The sequence below is a fragment of the Gopherus evgoodei genome, chromosome 2 (genome assembly GCF_007399415.2).
Source record: "Gopherus evgoodei ecotype Sinaloan lineage chromosome 2, rGopEvg1_v1.p, whole genome shotgun sequence".
NCBI classification, from domain to species: domain Eukaryota; kingdom Metazoa; phylum Chordata; order Testudines; family Testudinidae; genus Gopherus; species Gopherus evgoodei.
Window position 1 is genome coordinate 28,865,078 of NC_044323.1, and position 26,168 is coordinate 28,891,245.

A 26,168-nucleotide genomic window follows, 5' to 3' on the forward strand; every position below is an offset into this window, starting at 1 on the left:
GAATCTTGGTGTCCTTCCTTAAGTAACTGTCTGTGAAAACTCAGAGAAGTTTCCTAAAGGAAGCACTTGTACACTAGATCGTGTGCTGGATCTCACTGTCAATTTTTGCATTTTGAGAGAGTTGGCTACTAAGTAGCAAAGTGCTTGACTGTCTCCAAAGTCTGTCCCTCAATGGTGAATGTGGTGGGTCATGTGCAAGGCCTGAGGAGGCTGATGGAGCATTTTAGTCTTCTTGATATTAAATGAGAGTCCTGGGCTTTGGTAAGCTTGTGCAAAATAATCCAGTGTGGACTGAAGTTCATTCTCAGTATTCACAAGAATGGCACAGTCATCAGCATACTGAAGATCAGTAATGGATGCTCTGGACTTTAGACTTCAAGTGGAAAGCTGTCCATCCGTTCTGTATTGAATGTCCATCCGTTCTGTATTGAATGTCAACTCCAGTAGGGAGGAGGTCTTTAGCAAGGACCAGAATGATTGCTAAGTAGATGGAGAACAGGGTTGGAGCAAAAACGAATCCTTGCTTAACCCCAGTATTGATGGTGAAAGGGTCCATCTCCAGACCCATTACAGAGACAGTGGAAGTCATCTGATTGTGAAGAAGCCTTAATAAATGTTGGAGGGCAGCCAAATATGGCCAGCATCTTCTGCAGGGCTTTGTGATTGACAGAGTCAAAGGCCTTTCTCAAATAGATGAAGGCCATGTACTGGTCCTGATTTGCTCCTGAGACTTTTCCTGGATTTGATGGGCAATGAAGATCATGTCAGTTGTCCTGCAGGATGATCTGAAACTGCATTGAGATTCCGATAATATTCCTCAGCAAGGGGAAATAATCAGTTTAAGAGGATACGGGTGAGAATTTTCACTGCGGGTAGATAGCAAGGCAATGCCTTGATAATTTCCACACTCTGACTTGTTTCCTTTCTTAAAGATTGTAACAATGTTGGCATCAAGTCATCTGGAATTTTCTCATTATACCAAATTTGAAGAAAAAGTCTGTGGGGCTTCTTTACCAGTTCTTCACCTCTAAATCTGTAGACTCCAGCTGATATACTGTCTGGTCCTGCTTCCTTGTTCTTCATGCTTTGATTTATGGCTTATATTACTTCTTTGAGGGCAGGGGGATCAGCAAGAGATTCTCTTTCATGTAGTTGAGGTATGGATTCATTAGCGGCATCAGATAGAGTTACTTATGGTTCAGGAGTGACTCAAAATGTTCCTTCCATCTGACTTTGATGGCTTTGCTGTCCTTGAGACCTGTCTTGGGCTTGAAGTGGTGTGAGGACCATGGGAGCATGGACCATAAATGGCTTCCATTCTCTCGTCAAGTGCTGAGTCCATGGCTACGTCACCCACCATCACAAAGATTGGGTTGATGAAATGATGCTGAGATTCAGGGCCCTGCTCAACCAGAAAAGAAAAGGCTCGTTACCTATGGCAAAACAACATATCGCAGCAGCAGATGCAAGAGTTATACAAGCAATCCCAAGGCTGAAGCCCAAAGGAAAATCTGTGACATCAAAAACAAGTGGTGGCAAGAAAAGACCAAGGAGATTGAGCTTTACACTGGTGGATATGACATTTGGAAGAATACTGGTACATGAATAGGTGGTTCAGATGAATCTCAGAAATTAGCTCGGGAATGAATTTTCGGTGGAGGGAGACTTTCTCTCTATGAAATATGTTATATGGTGGGTCAGCCATGAGTACTCCCAGATTGCTCGCCCATCTGACCAATGTGATGGTAATTAAGAAGGCAACCTTCACAGATAGGTGTGACATCCATCCACAGCCATAAGTTCTGATAGTGGTCTAGTAAGAATTGAGAGTACCAGGTTTATGTCCCATTGTGGCATGGGTTTTGTCTAATGTGACCTTTCAGAAATCAAATGGTGGTTGGCGTGAGTAAAAATACAGTGGTCTGCTATCAGAGGAGAAAGCAATTCAGTGGACCCATAGCAAGCTAATAGAAAGTCATGATGTCTTGAAGGACAGGACATAGTCTAAAATAGCAGGAATATCTGTTAATTCTGGGAATAACTGTTTTGGTTGTGTCCAGGTAGTGTTTTCTGCTGGAAACTTTTTGCTGTGTTTGAAGATGTTTAGATGGGCTCCAAGCATGAAAGTTCTACAGCTGACATCCATCCAAATACATGGCCATGAGATGAAAAGGGTCTGAATTAGGATGCCCGATCCTGCCATTCTCCTCAATAATAGATCCAGAAGGGTAAATATTGATGGGAGGATGGCTGACATTCACACAAAGGGCCACTTGGATACAATGAGAATGGCCCTAATTCTGTCATGATGATTTTTTCAGAACCTGAAGTAGCAGGGGGAGGGAGGAAAGGCATATCTCAGATAATCTGTCCAGGATAGCAGAAATGCATCATCCCTGGAGTTCTGGCCTATTACTTCCCTAGAGCAATATAGATTGACTTTCTTGTTTGCCTGGGTGGCCAACAGATGGTGTCCCCGACTGGGCAAATATGTTCTTCAGGGCAGAATTGTGTAGCTCCCACACAGGATTCATAGAAAAGTGTCTGATGAGATTGTCCATCAGAGGATTCTGTGCACTTGATAGGTATGTTTCTGAGAAAATGATGTGGTTGCTGATGCATTAGTTCCATACACTGACTACCTTCATACAAAGAGGAAGAGATTTGCTCCAACTTGTTTGTTATGCAGAATAACGTCACATTGTGCAACATTATCTGGATATGATGGAACTGTATAAGGAAGAGGAATGTATTGCAGGCTAGATGGACTGCCCTCAGCTCCAGTAGGTTAATACACTTTCTCACCTCCTAAGGGGACCATGTGCCTTGTGTAGTGTGATTGTCCATGTGGGTTTCTTATGAGGGATGCTTCCGTGATTATGGTCGCACAGAGTGTCGGTGGAAGGAAAGGGACTCCCAAGTGTACTTGTTCCGGTTTCATCCATAACCCAAGAGAAGCCCCAACCTTGAGAGGAATTGTTACCTTGGTATTCATGTTGTTTCTATCTGGTCAGTAAATAGACTGGAACCAGGCCTGCAGGCAATGGAGGTGAAACCTGGCAAAGAGCATTATGTAGATACATGCAGCCATGTGGTCTAGTAGGGAAAGACAGACCCTGAGTGTAGCCTGAGATCTGAGGATGACTTGTGTTATCAGGCTGTTCATGGTCTGGAATCTGTCCACAGAAACCAGGCCTCTGTTGAGGTCGAGTCTAGGGTTGCTCCTATGAAGTCTATGATTTTCATAAGAGTCAAAGTGGCCTTTCCTTTTTTTACACAGATCCCTAAGGATGCCAAAAGATGACCAACCAGGCTTCCTGGCTGTATATGCGTGTTAGGAGCCAATTGTCCAGATACAGGAAAATGGTGTAGCTTCTGTATCTTATCTGGGCTGCCACCACGGGAAAAGACATTTGTGAAGACCCTGGGTGCTCTCACCAGCTTTGAACTGGTAGTGTAAAATTCTGATTTGCAAATAAAAGCATTTAGTTGGCATAGATTGAGAATTGGTCTCCATCCTCCAGTGCTCTTGGGAACTATGAAATATGGGGAATAGAATCCTTTTCCTTGATGTTGAGATGGCACTTGCTCAATAGCCCCTCGTAGTAGGAAGGTTTCTTCATCAGACTGGTCCCTGAAAAAGGGCCAAATATAAGACAAACCCCAAGGCAGACCAGGACTTCTCACTCAAGCTGCCATGACTCACGTCTCCAAAAGAGCCTGCAGTGACTCATCACTCAGGCATGCTGCACCAGTTGGCTTTACTTACTCATTCCCGTAAGCAGAGCTTGCAGTGATTCAGCACTCAGGCATGCTGCAGCAGCCTATCCCTGGGCAAAGCCTACATCAGTGACCCTAAGGTACTGACCCTGCCAGAGTTAGGCTTCCAGCATGCCCTTGATCAAGTTCCTGGTCCTGCCTCAGCTGAGCCTCAGCCTTGTTCCAAACTGCTTCAGCCTTGCCTGTGCCCTACTCCAATCATGCTCCAGCCCTGTTACTGAACACTCCAGCCCAGAACTCACTTCCTCACAGCCCAGATCCTTGGAATGACTCTCACCTGGCTTTGACCTTTGGCCTGCATCTGGACTCCGACTATGATCCTGATTTAGCTCATCTACAGACTCTGACCTCATTCTGACCCACAGCCTGTCCCCGATCTTGGTTTCAGTGCTGCCTTCAGCCCAGTCCCAACTCTACAAATGGTTTCAGTCTTGTGCCTATTCTTGATTACAGCTCTAACCACGAGGGCCCTGACACCTTGAGCCCAGAGGACTGACACTGGGAAGGGGGTTTGTGGTGGTGAAGTGACATAAACTTGATAGTGTAGCCAGAATGAATTATCTCTAGTGCCCACCTGTCCATGGTTATTGCCCTCTAATTGTGGGTAAAGTGGGTAAGGCAGCCACCAAAATTTTGGGAGCACCGCAAAAGGGCATCAATATATTTACACAGTTCTCAAGTGACCTGTGAAAAGAAACCCCTGGGTGGCGAGTGAGGTTGAGAAGCAGCAATAGTTGGGGTGGAGGAAATCGCAAACCTGGGTCTTTGTGCCTTTTAGGGTTTGAGTGGCAATTCCTAAGGGTGCTGGTGGTAAAATGGTTGATGGGGAGGTATGGGCTTGTAAATTTGTTTGCGGTGTTTTCTCTTTAAGGCCAGAGTAGAAATGCCCAGGGAGTGAAAGGTCATCATAGAGTCCTTAGGAGAGTGAAGTGACTCCCCGGTCTTCTCACTGAAGGGATTAGACCAATTAAAGGGCAAGTCTTTGATGGTATTCTGGGCCTTGAGGGGAACCCTGAAGAGTGCAGCCATGATTCATTCCTTATGACTACAGCTATGGCTCTAGATGCAGTATCAGCTACATCCACTGCCATCCAGAGTGAAATCTTAGCCATCATCTTGCCTTCATTATTGAGATCCTTGTCCTGCAGAGGAAATTTGTTCCTGAATTTCACAAATTTGGAGTAATTTGTGAAATCATATTTTGCTAGCAGAGCCTAGCAGTTAGCAATTTTGAATTGGAAGCTGGTTAATGAAAATACCTTCCTCCCCAGAAGGTGAAGGCATACAGCACCCTTATTAGTCAGAGTAGTCTTGGGGGAGTTGTATCCTGGACCTCTGTGTAGCTGTCTACACCACTAAGGAGTTGGACACTAGGTGAGTAAACCAGAACTCTACCACTTTAGTTGGCACAAAATAGCATTTTCAGCCCTTTTAGGAGTGAGGGCACAAAAGGCAGGGGTATGCCTCACTGTCCTGGCAGATTACACAACAGCCTTGTTCTCTGGGAGGGCCATCCTACTACGGCCTGATGGTAGCAGGATGTCCAAGAGTCTATGTTGTGTCGTGGACTTTCTCAAGAGGGATCTGGAACTCAGTTACCACCTTCTGCAAGAGATCCTGGTATTATCTGTGATATCAGGCAGATATAGGATGATGGGGCAATTGCCTTGTTGGGTGAGGAGGATGACACACCTGTCACAACCATCGAGACCTGTGGACCTGGCTCAACTTCCTCTTCTACAAAACACCAATAGAGACGATTGGTATCAGCTAGAAGAGGGCTGGCCATGAGGCACTGAGTACCAAAAGTCCCCTGAGTAGCTGCATCTAGGAGAAGGGCAGCTCCCAGACCTCCTAGATGTTCTGTCCAGGCTGGTCTCCCTTGGGCATGAAGGTTCATCTGGAACATCTGACTCATCTGATGAAATGGTAGCTACCTTTCCCAATGGCGGTCCCAGTGGAAGAACGCTCCAACTTGTAGACAGTGACAGGAGAGAATTGTCTTCTCCTCAAGGTGGTTTTTTCTGATATTGAAATATCTCTGAAGAGGATTGGTCCAGATAGAAGATGTTGTGAGTGAGGTAAGTTGAAAATATCCTCCATCAGGTAAAGGTTTCAGTTCTTCCAAGAGTTCAAGGAGTCCCAGAGTTCAGGAATGATAGATCCAGTGCATCCAATGCGCTGGTGTGAGCAGAACCTTCTGGAGCATGCTGGAACTATCAATGAGGAGTACAATGTAAACTTCCAATGGAGCAGCAGGTGTTGATGCTTTGGCCTGTCAGTTGTAGCCAGCAGATCCTTCTTCCTTTGCATTTACCTCTCTTGGTCTGAAGATTTAGGCAGATTTAATTCCCTAGGACCTGCACATGACAACTCCCCTAGTTGGACCGAGTCTGGGAGGGATCTTTTTTTCTAGAGACCGATCTGGACAGATATCTGTCCTTATGCCTATGATCATGTCCCCTACTTCTGTGAGAGGGTTTCTTAAACTTAACAATTTCAGCTTCTTCTCCAGAGCTCAGCGTGTCGTGCTCACTGTCTTGGCCATTGCACAAGGGCATCTCCCCAGCCAGGAGCCAACTGGGGTCTCATGACCTTCTCCATGAGATATTTCCTGAGATGGAGTTCCCTTCCCTCACAGGTTTGGGGAAGGAAGGAGCAACAAATACTGCACTTGGCAGAGTTGTGAGCCTTTCCAAGGCAGTAAAGGCAGCGCTGGTGTTAATCACTGACAGAGAAGGAATGAGGGCAGGAGATACAGTTCTTAAATCCCAGGACTCTGAGCACAGTCCTTCTCTGTGAGGAGAAGCTCCCCAAGTTAGGGCGAAACAAATCAAACTATACTAACTAAAACACTAAAACATTAAAACACTAAGGCTAAGACTACTAAAAACTATTTACAATATACCTATACAGATTCTGAAAGGAAGGAAGATTGTTTCAGACACAGAGAATTTTGACTCAGGCCACATGGTAGCAAGAAGAACTGGAAAGACTTCAGTCCCTGTCACCCTTTATATTTGAGGAGAGCAACTGTCCAGGTGGATCAACAGATATTACTTGCTATAAATCTCCAGTCTCAGGTGCATGGAGAACATATGTACCCAGCTGTGGCATACACATAGGGATCAGCACTTGAAGAATCTATGCTTTCACCATTTTTAAAAAAAGTAAGTTTATAATTCCAATGATTGCAAAGATAACTTTCCAAAAGTTAGCTACATGTAACATGATACAGGGTTGTTTTCATGAGTTTACAGTCAACCTTAACAAGGATAAGGTGTAAACTCCCCCACTAAAATGTATGGGGAGTGGATGTATGTAAAATCTAATGGCCCAAATAACGTAAACATTAGCTATTTCATTGATGATCGTTAAGTCAATGAGACTGTTCATGTAAGCAAGTGTTAACACTATGCTCAGGTTACATGGCTTGCTTACCATATGCTAGGTTGTACAATCTAGTCCTAAATAATTAGATCATATCTCAAATTATAATATTAATAATACTGTACCCTGTCTTCTTTGACAGAAGAAGTTGTAGTAGATATCATCTTATCCTCTGGAGTGAAACTGCAGATACCTCTTCCAGACTCTTAGATGATATGGTAGCATGTGTCTTTTCAATAGGAGAAACAGGAGTTGTTCGAGATTCTTCTTTAATTTTGGCAGGAGATACTTTGTGACTGGGCGGTAAGTCTTTAAAGAAACTTGACCTTTGGGAATTAGAGTTGATGGCAATGTTAGGTTCTCGTATGTGAAGAGAGAAGGATTTTCTGGATACTGGATTTAAGAGTTGCTTCAACTTGTGCTTCCTTTTTCTGGGAGATTTCTGGAGATATTTTCTCTTGCCTTGCTGAGATAAGCTGATCTAAAACCCTTGGTAATGACTTGTCTTGACTCTTTGAGTAGAGGTCCAAAGGTGATTCTTCTTGGACTCTGTGTAACTGTGGGAGATCTGAAACAGCAGTGATGTGTGTTCTTTCCCTGTGCTTTAGGATTTAAAAATATACAATATTAGCTAGAAAGGTAAAGGAAGGTATGTTCCTATTTGAGAGATGGGAAATGCATGAACTGTTAAATATTAGACGCTGAATGACTTTTTCAGATCCAACTAAGCAAATATATAGTGAAGCAGCAGATGGGGGCTAAAAACACACTCCATTCAATAGCTCCGTACTACAACACTGAATATAATTATTTAATGTTTATTAGATTATTTACACACAAAGGAATAGTGTTAAGATTGCTCAGGCAACCTTCACTTTGTCATTTTTTCATCTGCTAGGTATGAGGCAGCAAGGGAGAGAAAGGTGGTAGGGCTGGATGTGAGGCATACAGGTTTTGTTCCTGGGCTTCTTCCTGTTGTAATAATCATAATAAGTCTTCTTACACTGAAATATTTACTGTGCAAACAGAGACAAAGTAATAACAACTAACAATCATAATTAAATCCTCTTACACACAACTCACTTCTGTATGGCAACAACTGTATGCATGCACTGTACAAGAGTGACACAATCTGTCTCTATATAGTGAATGTATACAGATGGGAGGAAGCCCCATCATTGGAACATGGATTGTAAGACTCTATTGTTCAGTTCCCATTCATGATTCTGGGAAAACTGCCTGTTCAGTGTGTTCACGGTTGTGTTCAAGAAACTTAGGAGGTAGGAGGCTGAGATATTTATGTTGTGGTTTATGCACCAGTTCCACAACTTCATGGCCTCAGTGCATAGGGAGTGGGAGCAGTCTCCTCCCTGTGATTTATATAGAACATGCAGGCACTGTTACATCATCATGCATGCTGTTTAGTTCTTTATTAGTGGGAGGAAGTGAAGACATGTTACGGATCACACATAGTTCTAGGAGGTCGATGTGTAAGTGAATCTCAGTAGAAGATCATGGGCATCTCAGCCAATCAATGAAGCATCTGTTGTGATCAGTATGGATGGTGGGTCCTAGTGAAAGGGGACCCCTGTGCATACATTCTCTGGTTGTGTCCACCACTGTAAAGATTACAGGACTTTTGGTGGCATTGTTAGGCTTCTAGTCAGGCTGTGTTTGTTTGGTATGTATACTGAACTCAGCCAACCTTGCAGGCAGTGCATGTGTAGTCGTGCATGCCTTAACCGTGAAAGTAGTGGCCTCAATGTGACCTAATAGCTGTAGGCAGACACAGGCCAATATTTGTGGGCTGTTTGTGACTACCATGATAAGATTGATCCATGTCATGAATCTGTTCATCAATAGTGATACTTTGCACCCATGGAGTTGAGGTGTGCCCCGATGAAGTCCACTTGTTATACTGGAATTAGGGTTAATTTTTGTTCATTTATTTGTAACCCTAAATTCCGAAAGAGATGGATTGTCCTTTGAGTGATGTTGTTTCCAATCAGGTGGGAAATATTCAGATATGGAAATATTATTATCCCGTTTGCGCAAATGTGCTGCCACTATTGCAAGGGTTTTGGAGAAGACACTTGGTGCAGTGGAAAGGCCAAATGGTTAGAATTCTCTTGGTAGTGGTCTCTTCCCACTGTGAACTAGAGAAACTTCTGTGATGGGATGAATGGCGATGTGGAAGTAGGCATCTTGTGGGTCGAGGGCTGAGAACCAGTCCCACCTTTCCAGCACCAGTATTATTGTGGCCAGTGTGATCATCTTGAATCTTTGGGCTCACACAAACTTATTGAGCTTTCTGAGATCTAGACTTGGTCTCCATCCTTCATTTTTCTTCTGGGTTAAGAAATAATGGGAGTAGAATTCCCTCCCCTTGTGTTGTGTGGGAACTAATTCCCTGAACATCTAAACTATAGAAGATGATATACTTCTTGTCATAGCAGGTGTTCATGAAACGGGTCCCTGAAGAGGATGGGTAGGAGGATAGAGTTAGTGGGGGGGAGGTAAAAGGGATAGTGTCGCCCAATATATGATCTCTAGACTCATTGGTCCATAGTGATTGATGCCCAGACATGGTAAAAAGGGTGTAAATGATGGCCGAAGACCTGAGTGGTATGTTTAGATGGCACTGTTTGTTAGAGGAGGTTACTCAGACCCTCGACCAATTTTTCAAAATTGCAGCTGGGCCGAAGTTGGCTGAGATGTGGAGTATTGTGACTGTGGTGTTCGATGTCTCTGGGGTCATTGTCTCTGTCTCTGGGAATCATATGGTCTTTGTTGTCATGAGAATGAATTGTCTGTGCTGTTTTGGTATGGTTGGTATCTTCTCTTGCTTTGTTGCAGGTGTATATATGCCTAAAGTGGAGAGGGTTGCCCTAGAGTCCTTCACAGGGTGAAGAAACTCATCAGTTTTGGCAGAAAACAGTTTTTCTCTGTCAAATGGGAGACCTTCTACTTTCAATTTAAGTTCACTTGGGATTCCTTATGACTGTAGCCAGGACGCTCTGAGCATGACTATGGCTATGGCTACTGTTCCTATCGCTGTGTCTTGCAACACCAAGGGATGCTTGCTGCACTGTCCTGGTCATGAGTTGTCCCTCAGTACTGATGGCCTTGAATGTTCCCTTCTCTCCTGTGGGATGTCCGTAAGGAATTCATTCAATTTGGCATAGTTGTCATGGCCCCATATTTTGCACGGAGTGCAGTATAGTTAGCTGCACATAATTGTAAGGTCGCAGAAGAATAGACCTTACAACTGAATAGATTGAGTCTCTTCCACTCCTTGTCATGGGGAGTGGATCAGAATTGGAGCAATTTCCCTCATTGGTTAGCTGTATCCATCACTAGAGAACTGAGCTGTGGATGAGAGAAAGGAAGTCCATTCCTTTCATGGTTGACGCAGTATTTCCTATCCACTGTCTTGCATGTCAGTGGAATGGTTGCCAGCATTGACCAGACTGTTTCTGCCAGTTCCATTAGCTCTTCGTGATAGGTAGTGCTATTTTCAGTGAAGAAGTATGAAGAATTTAGAGGAGTTTTTGCTGGGTTTCAGCCACTTCCTCAAGTAGAGTGTCCTGGCTTTGCACCAACATGTCTGAACAGCTCCTGGAAATGCTTAAATCATCAGCAGCAGGAGGTGTTTATGCCTTGTCAGGTGACTGATAAGGAGTTATGAGCAGGTGAAATGTCCTGTTCTGTGTTCTTGTCCCTATCCTCCCTCACTTCCTCTGGCACTTCTGAGGTCTCAGGTAAGGAGGCTGTTGTTGACCGTATGTGTCTTACCTGAGCAGTGGGAGGTCTGTGATAAAGTGCCCTGTAGGCCTCCCATTGTGGCCATTGCACGGGGAAAGTCATGGGTGGGCACATCCATGGTTGCCCATACCAGTGCTGCACGTCTCGAGCAATTTGGTCCCTGATCTCATGGGTCCCAACAGTGGTTTGGTTCCAGTCGGCAAGGAATGGCATGAGGAAAAGTTACCCTTTTCTTGGTCATCACCCTCATCACTGCAGAAAGGTGGGACAATGGGAGAGTCCAGTTGTTCCGGTGCCATCTGCATTGGTGAACCAGCAGTACTGAAGAGCAATGAGCCTGGAGTGGAGGATACCACCATATCGGCATGATGTGTCAATTGGCATGGTTCTGTGGGTTTTGGTATTGTGCCCATCGATGCCAATGTTTTCAATGGTACCGGGGTCGGTACTGACTGTTTGTGCGGTGGCTAGATGGGTGCTGGTGGCACCATCTTTGATTTCTCTGTCAGTGTTGTTGGCATGGGAAGTGGAAGCATCGCCGTTGGTGATGGTTTTGGTGTCGTCTCTTTAACTGGCATCGTTGGTGCATATAGGAGGAGATTGGCTTATGTTTGCCTCTCGACTCCCTGTCCTTGTCAGCAGAGGCCTCACGTGGGTGGTGCCAGAGGTGCCTGGTGCCTTGAAGGTGCTTAACCTTGGTGTGATTGGCACAGAGGATAGTGACCTTGCAAGAGACTGTTTCTTTTTCAGTGGTTTTCTCTGTGGCAAGGATGTGGCTTGTTTCCTTGTTCTCTTTGAGAAGTGAGCTTTCATTGTGTCTGATGATGAGGTTCTCAGAGAGTCCCCTGTTGAGGGGTTCTGTTGTCTGGGATCAGAGGTAGGTTGGAAGGATTTCTCCGTTAGTATTAGTTTTAGATTGAGGTCTCTATCTCACTTAGCTCTGGCTTTCCAGTTGCTGCACTGAGTGCATGGACATAGATGTGAATGTCCATCTGAGGGTGTGTCTACACTACGGGATCATTCCGATTTTACATAAACCGGTTTTTAAAAACAGACTGTATAAAGTCGAGTGCATGTGGCCACACTAAGCACAGTTAATTCGGCGGTGTGTGTCCATGTACCGAGGCTAGCATCGATTTCCAGAGCGTTGCATTGTGGGTAGCTATCCATAGCTATCCCATAGTTCCTGCAGTCTCCCCCGCCCATGGAATTCTGGGTTGAGATCACAATGCATGATGGAGCAAAAACAGTGTTGCAGGTGATTCTGGGTAAATGTCGTCATTCAATCCTTTCCTCCGTGAAAGCAATGGCAGACAATCATTTCGTGCCCTTTTTTCTCTGATTGCCCTGGCAGATGTCATAGCCGGTAACCATGGAGCCTGTTAGCCTTTTTTCACTGTCACTATATGTGTACTGGATGCTGCTCACAGACGCAGTGCTGCAGTGCTACACAGCAGCATTCATTTGCCATTGCAAGGTAGCAGAGACAGTTACCAGCTCTATTGCACCATCTGCTGCTTTGGAAATTGGCGATGACGGTACCAGTCATATTGTACCATCTGCTGCTGTCATGGGCGCTCCTGGCTGGCCTCACTGAGGTCGACCAGGGTGCATGGACAAAAATGGGAATGACTTCCCAGGTCATTCCCTTCTTTATGTTTTGTCTAAAATAGAGTCAGTCCTGCCTAGAATATGGGGCAAGTCTACTAGAGAACCAAAGAGCACAGCTGCTCCGGGTCAGAGCCCCAGATATCCTGCAGAAATAATGAGCTGCATGCCATTCTAGGGAGTGTCCCTGCAACAACCTCACCCGTTGCTTCCCTCCTTCCACACTCTCCTGGGCTACCATGCCAGTTATACCCCCATTTGTGTGATGAAGTAATAAAGAATGCAGGATAAGAAACACTGACTTTTTTAGTGAGATAAAATGAGGGGGAGGCAGCCTCCAGCTCCTATTGATATTCCAGGCCAGGACATCTCCATTATCCATTAAAGGGGGGGCAGGACGAGGAGCACAGCCTCCCACTGCTATGATAGTCCAGAATCTCCATTAGACATGAAGGGGGCGGGGAGAGGAGCTCAGCCTCCATCTGCTATGATGAGGACGGTTACCAGCCCCTATTGCACCATTTGCCAGGACTGAATCTCCAGGACACAAAGCTTAAAAAGGGAATGACCGGGAGTCATTCCCATTTTTGCCCAGGCACCCCGGCCGACCTCACTAAGGCCATCCAGGAGCACTCATGGATGATGACGAGTACGGCTATCAGTCATTTTGTACCGTACCGTCTGCCACCGGCGAGGGGAGGGAGAGGATGCTGCTGTTTTAGCACTTGCAGCACCCCGTCTACCAGCAGCATCCAGAGACATAATGTGACATTGAAAAGCAAGTGAGAAACGATTTTTTCCCTTTTCTTTGAGGGGGGAGTGGGGTAAATTGACGACATATTCCCTGAACTACTGGCGACAATGTTTTTTGACCCTTCAGACATTGGGAGCTAAGCCAAGAATGCAAATTACTTTTCGGAGGACTGCAGGAACTGTGGATAGCTCGAGTCCTCAGTCCCTCTTCCCTCCCTCCATGAGCATCCATTTGATTCTTTGGCTTTCCATTACGCTTGTCACACAGCACTGTGTTGAGTCCTTGCTGTGGCCTCTGTCTATCATAGCCTGGGGATTTTTTCAAATGCTTTGGCATTTCATCTTCTGGAAAGGAGCTCTGATAGAACAGATTTGTCTCCCCATACAGCGATCAGATCCAGTATCTCCCATACGGGTCATGCTGGAGCTCTTTTTGGATTTGGGACTGCATGGCCACCCGTGCTGATCAGCACTCCACGCTGGGCAAGCAGGAAATGAAATTCAAAAGTTCACGGGGCTTTTCCTGTGTACCTGGCCAGTGCATCCGAGTTCAGATTGCTTTCCAGAGCGGTCACAATGGTGCACTGTTGGATACCATCTGGAGGCCAATACCGTCGAATTGCAGCCACACTAACCCTAATCCGACATGGCAATACCGATTTCAGCGCTACTCTCCTCGTCGGAGAGAAGCACAGAAATCGGTTTTAAGAGCCCTTTATATCGATATAAAGGGCTTCGTTGTGTGGACTGGTGCAGGGTTAAATCGGTTTAACACCGCTAAATTCAGTATAAACAAGTAGTGTAGACCAGGTCTGAGATAGGCATAGTGTCTCTACAGGAACTATGTCTTTTAAAACCTGGTGATCCAGGCATGTTTCTACAGGAGTTCTGATGTCTTCCTCTATGGACCCTAATGGTCTGAAGGAAACTTTAACTAATTAACAAAAGGTTGGGTTTTTTCTTTTCTAAATATGAAACTGACTAAACTAGCTATGGACTGAAACTTAACTAATTCTAACTATTTCTAAAAAATTTCTAGATTCGTCACAGACACTACTACAGAGCTCCACCTCAGGCTGAGGATGGTTGAGAAGGAACCGACGAGCTTGGGGTTGCACATGTGCTAGATGAAGTGCCAATAGTGCCAAGACAACTACTGCGTATGCATGACCCAGATGGACACTGCCACTGAAAATCTCCGATCAACAGTGCCGGGACACACCAACACCTGAAGTGGACAGGGACATCACTCAAAGAAGAATATTAATTTTCAAAAATGAAGCTTATAAGGAATTACCTAAGGCAGGGTCCCCAAACTTTTGAGCGTGATACCCCCCTTATCCCTGTCTGCACCACCATCCTGCCCTCCCTGGAGCCAGGAGTGAGGCTGCTGCTGCAATGGGGGGTGGAAACGTGGACAGGGGTAAGGGGTTTGAGGCTGGGGCTGCAGATGGGTGTGGGTCTGTGGCCATGGCCAGGGTCTGAGGCTGGGGCGGGAGCAAAGCTGCAGCTAGGCTTCGGTGGAGGCCCACAGCCAGGTGTGACTCCACACGCAGCCTTGCCCCCAGCTTTGGCCCCAGGCCAGGAATGAAGCCATGGCCAGTGGTCAAGGTTGGTATGGGGCCCAGAGTGGAGTAGCACTGAAGCTGAGGATCGGGCCAGGCACGGGGACAGGAGCCGGGGAAGGGACCAGAGCAGAGCTGGGGGCAAGGAGGGGCTAGGTTGCAATCCCTCCCTGCCCCCGGAGGGACTGGTCCTGGCCCTGGTCCTGCCACACCCACCTCCTGGACATTCCTCCACAGACCCCTAGGAGGGCACGCCCCACAGTTTGAGGACCTCTGACCTAAGGACTACTATGAGACAAGAGGGACTCCATGAATTGGGAATGTTATCCAATTAAAACAAGTGAGCCAGAAAAATGAACCTACAACAGATAACTGACTAGTTTGCAGAACAAAAGGCATGCAAAAAGATTCAGATGGGTGAGTAGAAAACTTTAGTATTGCTGGCGAATATGTTTCACAGATGCTAACATGAAGTATAGGACAGTTGAATTTGCATGTTGATGAGTATAAATAAGTGTTAAACTCATTACATTTGAGGGAAGGGTCCCACAACAAAAACTTGCACTGGGGCCATCTTTCTATTCCTCTGTCACGGTTCCCCCCTTACCTGCAGTTGCCTACTCTGCCTGTGCAACAAATATAGACTTGTGTATATTATACGAGTTCTACACCCACAGCTTAGGAGAGGCAGGATGATCCAATGGTTAGGGCCCTAGTCCAGGATTTAAGAGACCTGGATTCAATTCCCTGCACTGCCACAGACTTTATGTAGGACCTTAGGGTATATCTAAATGATGAGTTGGTGCTCAGCAAGCTGGGGTGTAAATCTACCGAGCTCCTGTATGTGGCACTGAATTCCAATTTATTAAGAGAAAGATATACAGAATAGTCATTTTTGTGCTTTACTGAATATGGACATTCTGTTCTTCTTCATAATTTTTAGTTTTCCAAATCCTGTTCTTAAAATTATGCACCTACTACATTTCTAGGTACCTTGATACAAACTACACGGATGTGTAGCTAAGGTTGAAAGCATGCATGAGTAAAATACATTACAAGGATGTTGTAATTCTCTCAGAAACAAGCATAAAAAATCCAGGACATTCAGAGTTAATGTTAAACTTAAAAGAAACTGAAACTTGCTAGGTATAAAAATGAAGGAATCCAAAAAGCCATAATGCCGTCCCGTATACCAGGCAATAAATATAAATATACGATTGCAATTATGGTTTGGTTGGTTTTTTTTTAATTTTTGTAATCCTAGATAAGATAGAATTGAGTTTTAAAGACATTGTGGATATTTTTCTTTGCCCCACACCCACTAATAAAATCAGGAAATGTATAATGCTTGTTTTAGGAATAATTACAATATCCTTGTAAAGTATTTTACCTTAAGTTATAAATACTGTCAATCTGAATTCCATTTTAATGTAGTTTTTCTCTGGGAATTTCCTTGAATATTTTTAATTATTACAATTTTCATATAGGAATACTAAACAAGAAACCCAAGAGAATGCTACCATGTGATATTTCTAATGATTTGAAGATATGTAAGGTGAAGACCACTCAGTACTCCATACTACTTATATATGAGAAAGGACAGTGCCATAAACCTCAGTACAGGAGTGGATAGCACCAGAGTTCATGGTGCCAACATGTCCAGCGCTGATGCACTCTGTGTTGAAGCAAGTGATATCAGAAAGATCAGTACCAAAGGGTTTGGTGCTGCAACAGTTGGCACTGAAACACTACCCTGAATGTTCTAGTATCAGTAAAAGAGGCAGTTAATTTTTATTCCCATGAAGGTGTCAGAGTGCTGGTATTGTGCTCCCTGAGAGCTCCAGCAGTACCAATCTTGGGTAATGAAGTCTCCTTCAGTTGGGAGTGGTGAGGTGACTTAGATTTTCATTTTACTGGGAATTACCAATGGGGATCTGCTCCTGCTGTCTGTGACTTTTTCAGTCCATGCAAGTCTGCAGTCTTCAAAGATGGGGACTGGGACCTATTGGATCCAGAAATCACTGAGGTTGAATTTGTCCAGGGTGGTCTACCCTGCCCAGATAAGAAGCAGGTTGCAATGAGAGGTCTATAAAACTAGCTGAAGGCATGCCTCTTTTTCCTTCAAAGTTCTTTTAGCAAAGGATTTATACACAAAACACTGATGATATGACCTTTCCCCAAGGCAAAAAAAGGCATCTAGTGTGCCCATTATTGATTGTTATTGTCATCTCAGAAAAGAGGCAAAACTTAAAGCCAGCTGACTAAGGGTGAAACATCCTTTAACCCTGATATCAGGAAGAAGTTCCTGACGAGAGAAAAGAAGAAGAAGAAGAAGAAGAAGAAGAAGAAGAAGCTAGGTAAGCCATCAAAAACTTGCAAAAGTGAAAACTATCATAAGTAAAACTATTCCTAACAAAACCTAATATATAAAATGATACACAAAAGTCTCTGTAAAATTGTGTTGAGACACTGACACTGTGGAGCTTCTCACAGCCATGGCAGTTGGGCCAATACAACCCTTTATGTCATCAGTACAGGAGCACAGGGACACTCAGGGGATTGCATAGCCCCATCAAATGCTGCTGGCCAAAAGAATCCAATCTTGAGCACATGGAGGGGGGTACACATCAAGGATGGAACATATTTGGACAATATATCTCAAAGAAGAAATGCCACATACTAACAAAATTCAATATTTCTTGCATTTCATTTACAGAAAAAATACCTCAATGCATAAACATCAATGCCAAAATCCTTAATGCCACAACTCAGACCACTAGTAGTATGGTTTAGAAGTGAGCTAAACAACATTCTGGCTATTAAAGACAAATGACCACACAAAGCATCTCACTTTGTCCTGAATTCCTATATATATATTACCAATATAGCTTTTAAAAATTGAACTGGCTTTGCTCAGGTTAACTGTCAGCCAGCATATCACTCTCTTCTCTTATCTGCAAACAAGAAGTAAAGAAGACTTTCCCCCACTTTTAGACTCCATATATGTTTATGTTAGTTACAAATTCAGAATACTCACACTGACCATTTCAAATCCATAACAAAAAGCACGAATTAAGTGTTAAAATATTGTAGGGCACCAAACTGTAATTTTCATTCATGTAAGTATCCCTACCTTTTTCTCATTAAATTTCCTTTTTTTGTTTCTGCAGCTTTTTTAGGTTTAGTAGATCCTTTGGGATCTAATTTCAAAGGCTGTAAGAAAATTATATTATAATTAGAATACAAAAATTGCCAATTGGCAACAACATGCATAGTATTTCACCTGGGAAATAATCAGTTTTACTTAGTTATATATACCTTTTCTGTTGGCAAAACTATTTATTCAGGGTACAGTTAATTTTTATTATTTTAGCTCTGATAATGTCCTTGGTACTATACAAGATGCAAATATCAAGACAGTCCCTGGCCTGAATAACTTTAAATCTAGAAGATAAGCACAAAATGATAAAATGCACTGAATCATTTTAAATAACTTTAAAAAGATCTTAATCTGACCAGATTGACATTTTTGTTAATATAGACTCATAGACTTTAGGGTCAGAAGGGACCAATATGGTCATCTAGTCTGACCTCCTGCACAAAGCAGGCCACAGAACCCTACCCATCCACTTCTATAACAAACCCCAACCTATGCCCGAGTTACTGAAGTCTTCAAATTGTGGTTTGAAGACCTCAAGCTGCAGAGAATCCACCAGCAAGTGACCCATGCCCCACGCTGCAGAGGAAGGCGAAAAACCTCCAGGGCTTCTGCCAATCTGCCCCAGAGGAAAATTCCTTCCCGACCCCAAATATGGCGATCAGTTAAACCCTGAGCATGTGGGCAAGACTCACCAGCCAGCACTCAGGAAATAATTCTCTGCAGTAACTCAGATCCCATCCCATCCAACATCCCATCATAGACCACTGGGCATACTTATCTGCTGATAATCAAAGATCAATTGCCAAAATTAAGCTATCCCATCATACCATCCCTTCCATAAGGGGGGAGGGATAGCTCGGTGGTTTGAGCATTAGTCTGCTAAACTCAGGGTTGTGAATTCAATCCTTGAGAGGGCCACTTAGGGATCTGAGGCAAAAATCAGTACTTGGTCCTGCTAGTGAAGGCAGGGGGCTGGACTCAATGACCTTTCAAGGTCCCTTCCAGTTCTAGGAGATAAGTATATCTCCAATTATTAATATTAATAAACTTATCAAGCTTAGTCTTAAAGCCAGATATCTCTTTTGCCCCCACTACTCCCCTTGGAAGGCTGTTCTAGAACTTCACTCCTCTAATGGTTAGAAACCTTCATCTAATTTCAAGTCTAAACTTCCTAGTGTCCAGTTTATACCCATTCGTTCTTGTGTCTACATTGGTACTAAGCTTAAATAATTCCTCTCCCTCCCTAATATTAATCCCTCTGACATATTTATAAAGAACAAGCATATCCCCCCTCAGCCTTCTTTTGGCTAGACTAAACAAGCCAAGCTCTTTGAATCTCCTTTCATATGATAAGTTTTCCATTCCTCGGATCATCCTAGTAGCCCGTCTCTGAACTTGTTCCAGTCTGAATTCATCCTTCTTAAACTTGGGAGACCAGAACTGCACACAGTATTCCAGATGAGGTCTTACTAGTGCCTTATATAACGGTACTAACACCTCCTTATCTTTGCTGGAAATACCTCGCCTGATGCATCCTAAAACTGCATTAGCTTTTTTAACGGTCATATCACATTGGCGGCTCATAGTCATCCTTTGATCCACTAATACTCCAAGGTCCTTCTCCTCCTCTGTTGCTTTCAATTGATGTGTCCCCAATATATATCTAAAATTCTTATTATTAATCCCTAAATGCATGACCTTGCACTTTTCACTATTAAATTTCATCCTATTACCATTACTTCAGTTTACAAGGTCATCCAGATCTTCCTGTATGATATCCCGGTCCTTCTCTGTGTTAGCAATACCCTCCAGCTTTGTGTCATCCGCAAATTTTATTAGCACATTCCCACTTTTTGTGCCAAGGTCAGTAATAAAAAGGTTAAATAAGATTGGTCCCAAAACTGATCCTTGAGGAACTCCACTAGTAACCTCTTTCCAGCCTGACAGTTCACCCTTCAGTACGACCCGTTGGAGTCTCCCCTTTAACCAGTTCCTTATTCACCTTTCAATTTTCATATTGATCCCCCTCTTTTCCAATTTAACTAATAGTTCCCCATGTGGAACCATGTCAAATGCCTTACTGAAATCGAGGTAAATTAGATCTACTGCATTTCCTTTGTCTAAATAATCTGTCACCTTCTCAAAGAAGGAGATCAGGTTGGTTTGGCATGATCTACCTTTAGTAAAACCATGAAGGCTTGGGGCACTGAGACTCAGAGGTTGATCTATGAATAGAGAGAGTTTCCTGGGAGAAAAAAGGCACAAAGCTAGGACATGAGAAGGAAGAAATTGGTGCAGGAGCATTGACATATCATAAAATGAATGAAGAGGAATGCAGACATCTATGTCAGGCGGAGTTGTGCAGGGCCTTAAAGACAAGGATAAGTTTAACATTGACATGGTGGACAAAGAGAAATGAATGAAGCATTCCAAATAGAGGGGTGAAATAGTCCAACCAGCAAGGACCACACTTCTGGCTGCTGTGTTTTGGACAGTTTGGAAGGAGCAATATAGATAATGGGAAGGCCAGAAAGGAGAAAGTAAAGTAATTAAAGCAAGAAAAAACTAGTACATGCAATGAAGGTTATTTACCTGTACTGAGGTTCTTTGAGATGGACTCTCACATTCTTGGAATTATGTGCCAACTAATGCAGCTGAACAGTGGAACTTTCTGTTAGCAGTATCTGTTAGAGAATTAGAGCATTCAGGTGCCACCTCCCACCCCTCAGCTCAGCAGTCATGCAAGTTCTGAGGACAGGGTTATAAAAGCGGGTACTGCAGCAGTTGCCATCTCAGTTCCTTCCAGCACTAATGCAGAGCAAAGATTAATTATGACTCTGCAGAAGGGGGGAAGGAGGGTAGAAAGTGTGAATATGCAGAATCCATCTCAAAAAACCTCGGCTACAGGTAAGTATCCTTAATTTCATTCTCAAGTTTCCTCTGGACATTCCCACTTCCGGTATAGTTTGGTAGGCAGTCTACAGAAAAATGGGTGATAGGACAAGATGTCCTAAATAATAAAAGATTGGAGGACTGCCCTGCCTATTAGCATCATACGTAGCAGCTATGTCTTATGTGTAATGTTTGAAGTATGTATTGAGCTCCATGTGGTGCTTTATAAATGTCAATTAATGGAACATGTCTCAAGCCTGCTGTAGAACAGGGGTCAGCAGCCTTCGGCACACGGCCCAACAGGATAATCTGTTGGTGGGCCACAAGACATTTTGTTTACATTTAGCATCCGCAGGTATGGCCCCCCCACAGCTCCCAGTGGCTGTGGTTCACCATTCCTGGCCAATGGGAGCTGCGGGAAGCAGCAGCCAGCATGTCCCTGCAGCCCACACCGCTTCCTGCAGTCCCATTTGCCAGGAATGGCAAACCATGGCCACTGGGAGCTGTAGGAGAGCCGTGCCTGCAAGCAGTCAACGTAAACAAAATATCTCAGAGCCCGCCAGTGGATTACAAGGCTACTACTATTAGGGCAAATGAAAGATATTTTCTGTGGCCTAGGCATCTTTGAGATCTTTTTGAAGTATCTGTTGTCATTATTACAAAAGGAGTCAGGGTACTCGCTCAGTACTTTTTTTAAAAAAAACGAGGAGTCTGGTGGGACCTTAAAGACTAACAGATTTATTTGGGAATAAGATTTTGTGGGTAAAAAACCCACTCCTTCAGATGCATGGAGTGAAAATTACAAATATTTATTGGCATATGAAGAGAAGGGAGTTACCTTACAAGTGGAGAAGCAATGTTGAAGGCCAATTCAGTCAGGGTGGATGTGGTCCACTCCCAATAACTGACGAGGAGGTGTCAATACCAAGAGAGGGGAAATTGCTTTTATAGTGAGCCAGCCATTCCCAGTCTCTATTCAAGCCCAAATTGATGGTGTTAAGTTTGCAAATGAATTGTAGCTCTGCAGTTTCTCTTTCAAGTCTGTTTTTGAAGTTTTTTTGTTGAAGAATGGCTACTTTTAAATCTGTTATTGAATGTCCAGGGAGATTTAAATGTTCTCCTACCGGCTTTTGTACATTACCATTCTGATGTCTCATTTGTGTCCATTTATCCTTTTATGTATGGATACTCAGTACCTCTGATACTCAGTACTTTTTTGGAATTAATCCACCGTAAGAGACTATTTTGAACTTTCCTTGGAATGATAAGTATCATGAAGGTGCTGTGTCTTGTGGGGCTGAAATTTCTGGAAATCCAATGTTGGAGAGGTCTCATTTTGCATCTAGCATACTTTGTAATGAACATTGTCAATGCCAAAACACCCAGAAGGGTGAGGAAGAGCATCACTTCTTTAGATGGTTCCTGAAGTAAGCATTGTACGCTGGATTTCAGTCTTAGGAAGTCCTCACTACTCTGGAGTCAAGAAAATGCTCCCATGAAAGGAATTCTTTGTGTTGGATTCAAAAGGGATTTCTTTTTTATTAAATATCCAGATCTTGGAATAGAGAACATGTGTCGAGACTTATTTTGTTCTGTTGGCATGAGATTTTGTTTTGTTGGAATGAGCTTTCAGAAATCAGGCATCTGGATATAGAAAAATTAATGACCCTTTTCTTCTCACAGAGGCTACTACTTGAGAAAGGCATTTTATAAAAACCCTGGAAGCAGTAGAAAGGCCAAAGGGAGAGGACATTGTATTAGGGCAAATGAAAGATATTTTCTGTGGCCTAGGCATCTTTGAGATCGAGAGCAGCAAACCAATCTAGAGTGGAAAGTGATGGGAAAGTGATTGATCCAAGAGTCAACATCTTGAAGGAGAACTTCCTAACGTAGTTTAATTTTCACAGATCCAGGATCAGTCATAGACCCCAGTCTTTATTTGGAACCAGGGGAAATAATGGGAATAAACTCCCTGATTCCCAAGACTTTCTGGAACATTCTCTGTTGCTCCCTCCTGTTACAGAGAATAGATCTCTGCTATCAGAACCCTCTCCTGAAAAGCAAGGGAAGATAGGCATGGTATAGAGGAAGAGTCTCAAACTGGATGATGGAACCCTCTTTTACTATATCCAAAACCCATCTGTCCATAGTGATGTTTTGCCATTTATTGTTAAAAGTGGGACAGGTGGTCTCTGAAGGGTAGTGGAGAAGAGCCTACGGTCAGTTTTCAGCTCTCGAGCATATCACCAAACCTGACATTTTATATTAGGCAAAGAAGAAATGGTAGAAGATTCCTTTAGTACCATCTTTGTTTGAAGGATTGTTTCCTATATTGAGACTGAGATGGAAGAGCATGCTGTTGTTGCCGATGTTGACACTAGTATCTTTAAGAGTAGTAAGATGATGAAGAAAAAGATGGGTAATATTGTCTCTGGTATCTAAACATGGGAATGAGTTCTCCTGAAAGGCTGCAGAAGTCCCAGAGATCTTGCCATTGATCTGGTTTCTTTCATTTTCTCTAAAATGTTGTCTGTCTGAGAACTGAACAGACTGTGTCCCTCAAATGGAAGATCATCAATCTTTCACTTTGTCTCACAGAGGAGCGAAGACAACCACAACCAACTGTACCTGCAAAAGGTTACCAAAGAGGCTACTGATCCTGAAGCAGCATCCAAGACATCCAAGGATGCTCTAAGAGTGTGCTTTGCCACATTTTGACCTTCTTTTTTAGTGCTCTTCAGGGACATGTTGTCCCAAAGATGAAATTGGCATTTAGCCATAACTGCTTGATAGTTAGAAATGCTCATATTCAAGGAAGACAAAGCTTCCTTTCCAAAGAATCCAATCTTTTCCCTTCTTTATATAGTTAGTAGTGAAGTGTAAATATCCAGATCTTGATCTCTGTATTGATGCTACTGCTACTATTGAGTTAGGAGGATACTCATGAAAGCATGACAAACATTAATAAGGAGTTTGATATAATTTATCTGTGTTTTTTTATTAGGGTGACCTGATGATGAATTATTCCATATTGATCTTGCTCGTTGACAGAAACCTTCCAACATTGGTAAGGATATCTTTTTGGTAGTTGTAGTACTGAAAATATCAAACTGGCTGAGGAGATTGATTTAATGCAACAGATGGTTGGTTTAATGTACTAACCATTCTGCTGACGAACTCATGAAATTGAATAATATCCTCAAAGGGAGACAGATGAAGTGACACATTTTCATCAGGAGAGGAATCCCCACCTAACTCCTGTACATGTGGCTGAATGTCCACTTGAGGAGGTGAATCTCCATCCTCCTCTTAAGGTGTGTAGAATGAGCAGTTACTCAAGCTAGATGCTGTAGATTATTAATAAAGTAAGAAATATCTATATCGACTACAATCCATTTAGATAATTTTTGAGAGGAGATTGATTTGGCCTTTTAAGCCTTCATACATAATAAAGAATCTAGAGAATTTTCTGAATGGTCTTATTCTATTAAGATAGTATAAGAGAGAATTTCTAACATCCAGTGATGTAACTTCACTTCATAATGATGAATGAGGAATAGAAATTAATATGAAAGTCAGAAACAATCTTTGGATAAAAGATCACTTTAACTGATAACTAGTGGACTGAGAAAGATGAAAGAGGCTCAAAAGGAGACCCCATCAGTGAACAGAGAACTAAATTCAAATTCCACTAGAGTGGTATATCTTTAATTGATTAAAAGATATGCAATAATCCTTTAGAAATCTTTTGATTGTAGGATGGGAAAATACCAAAGAGCCTTGAATAGGGGAATGAAAGGCCAAAATTGCAGCCAGATGAACTTTAACTGAGTTTAATGAGAGTCCTGGATGGCTTACATGATGGTAGATAATCTAGAATTAACAGAACAGACATTTGTAGAGGATCAATTTGCTTCATCTTCACCCATAAGGGAAAATGCTTTAACTTAGCAATGTACAGTTTTCTGGTGGACAGCTTTATTCGTTCCATAATGACCCTCTGACTCTCACCAGAATGTTTCCTATCTGTGGAAGCTAACAGTAGGTCCAGATACCAAAACTGATAAGGTCATGCTGAAGCCACTAGGATTGTCTGAGCTCTGTCCTGTCTCACTTTCCTTAGTACTTTGGGTATTAGAGGAAAGGAAGGAAATGCATGTAGTAGATCATCTGATCAACAGATTAGAAACACATCTGCTAAAGCACCTTGACTCTGACCTCATTGAAAGAAAAAGGGGATACTTCTTGTTTTTGTTTGCAGAAAGTTCTATTTTTGGGAATATTCAAATTTTAAATATTTTTGTTAACAATGTTTCCTTTAGAGACAATCTGTGAGAAAAAGTCTGTTTTCTGTTTAGCCAGTCCACTAGTGCATTGGATTCCCCTATGAGATGTGCAGCTACCAGGTCTATGTTGTGATTGATATGTCCTATTTTGTATAATTTTATTCAGCTAGCATAGTCAAGTAGTTTGAAATCCTAGTGCTGAATAAACCTGATAGATAAACAAATTCAATTTATTTGGCACTTTATTTTTCTTGTGGAGAAGTCTTATAAACCAGCTTAGACCTTTCATTAATTGCAGTGACCACTAAGATGATGGAGGTGGATGCAAATTAAAAATACTGAAACTCTTTAGATGGAACCTGATGCTTTTGTTCAGGTCTCTTTGAGGTTGCTTAGATAGCTGATGGAGGAATCTTGAACCTGCAAATTATTTATGGAATGCCTTCATTATAGGAAGGTCTATGCTTCCATGAATGGTGGGTTGCAAAATGTCAAATAGTTTATATGCCTGTCTTGAACCAGTTCCAAAGAGAGTTTGCCTTTCTTTTGAAAAGTTCCTGATAAGCTTTAACACCATCCCCCAATGAGATTGTGGAAGTTTTCCCCAGGGAGTGTGGAGAGAAAGCTCTGGGTGAAGAAGGTTCATCTTGCATCTCTTTATCCTCTTCCCAAGAGCTAGACTGTTGAGGTTCTGATATCAGCTGAGGTGCTGGATGACTGTGGTATAACCTCATGGTTCATTTGAGGATCTGAATGGAGTCTCTGATAGAAGTTGAAAAATGACTGGTCAGTTTTCAGTGCTGAAACTGGAGGGCCCAGTACATCCATGGTTGAAATCCATAGGGATAGGGCTTATTATCTCACAGTGGTTGTCCCAAGGTAAAAACATTAGATCTTGAGATTTCTCACATGTATGGTGTCTGCAGAGCAACATTCTATAAATGCATTTAAAGGTCCATAAGCCATTTC

General features: G+C 43.0%; 1 protein-coding gene across 1 annotated transcript in view; it reads right to left on the reverse strand.

Annotated features, from left to right (window-relative positions):
* Positions 1–7,651: 7,651 nt before the first annotated feature.
* LOC115644801 overlaps positions 7,652–26,168 on the reverse strand; it is a 29,706-nt gene continuing 11,189 nt past the window's right edge. The window contains exons 3-4 of the mRNA XM_030549270.1: positions 17,995–18,074; positions 7,652–7,772 (exon numbers count right to left, since the gene is read on the reverse strand). Coding sequence (XP_030405130.1) covers positions 7,652–7,772; positions 17,995–18,074 — 201 coding nt within the window. The remainder of the gene's footprint in view (positions 7,773–17,994; positions 18,075–26,168) is intronic.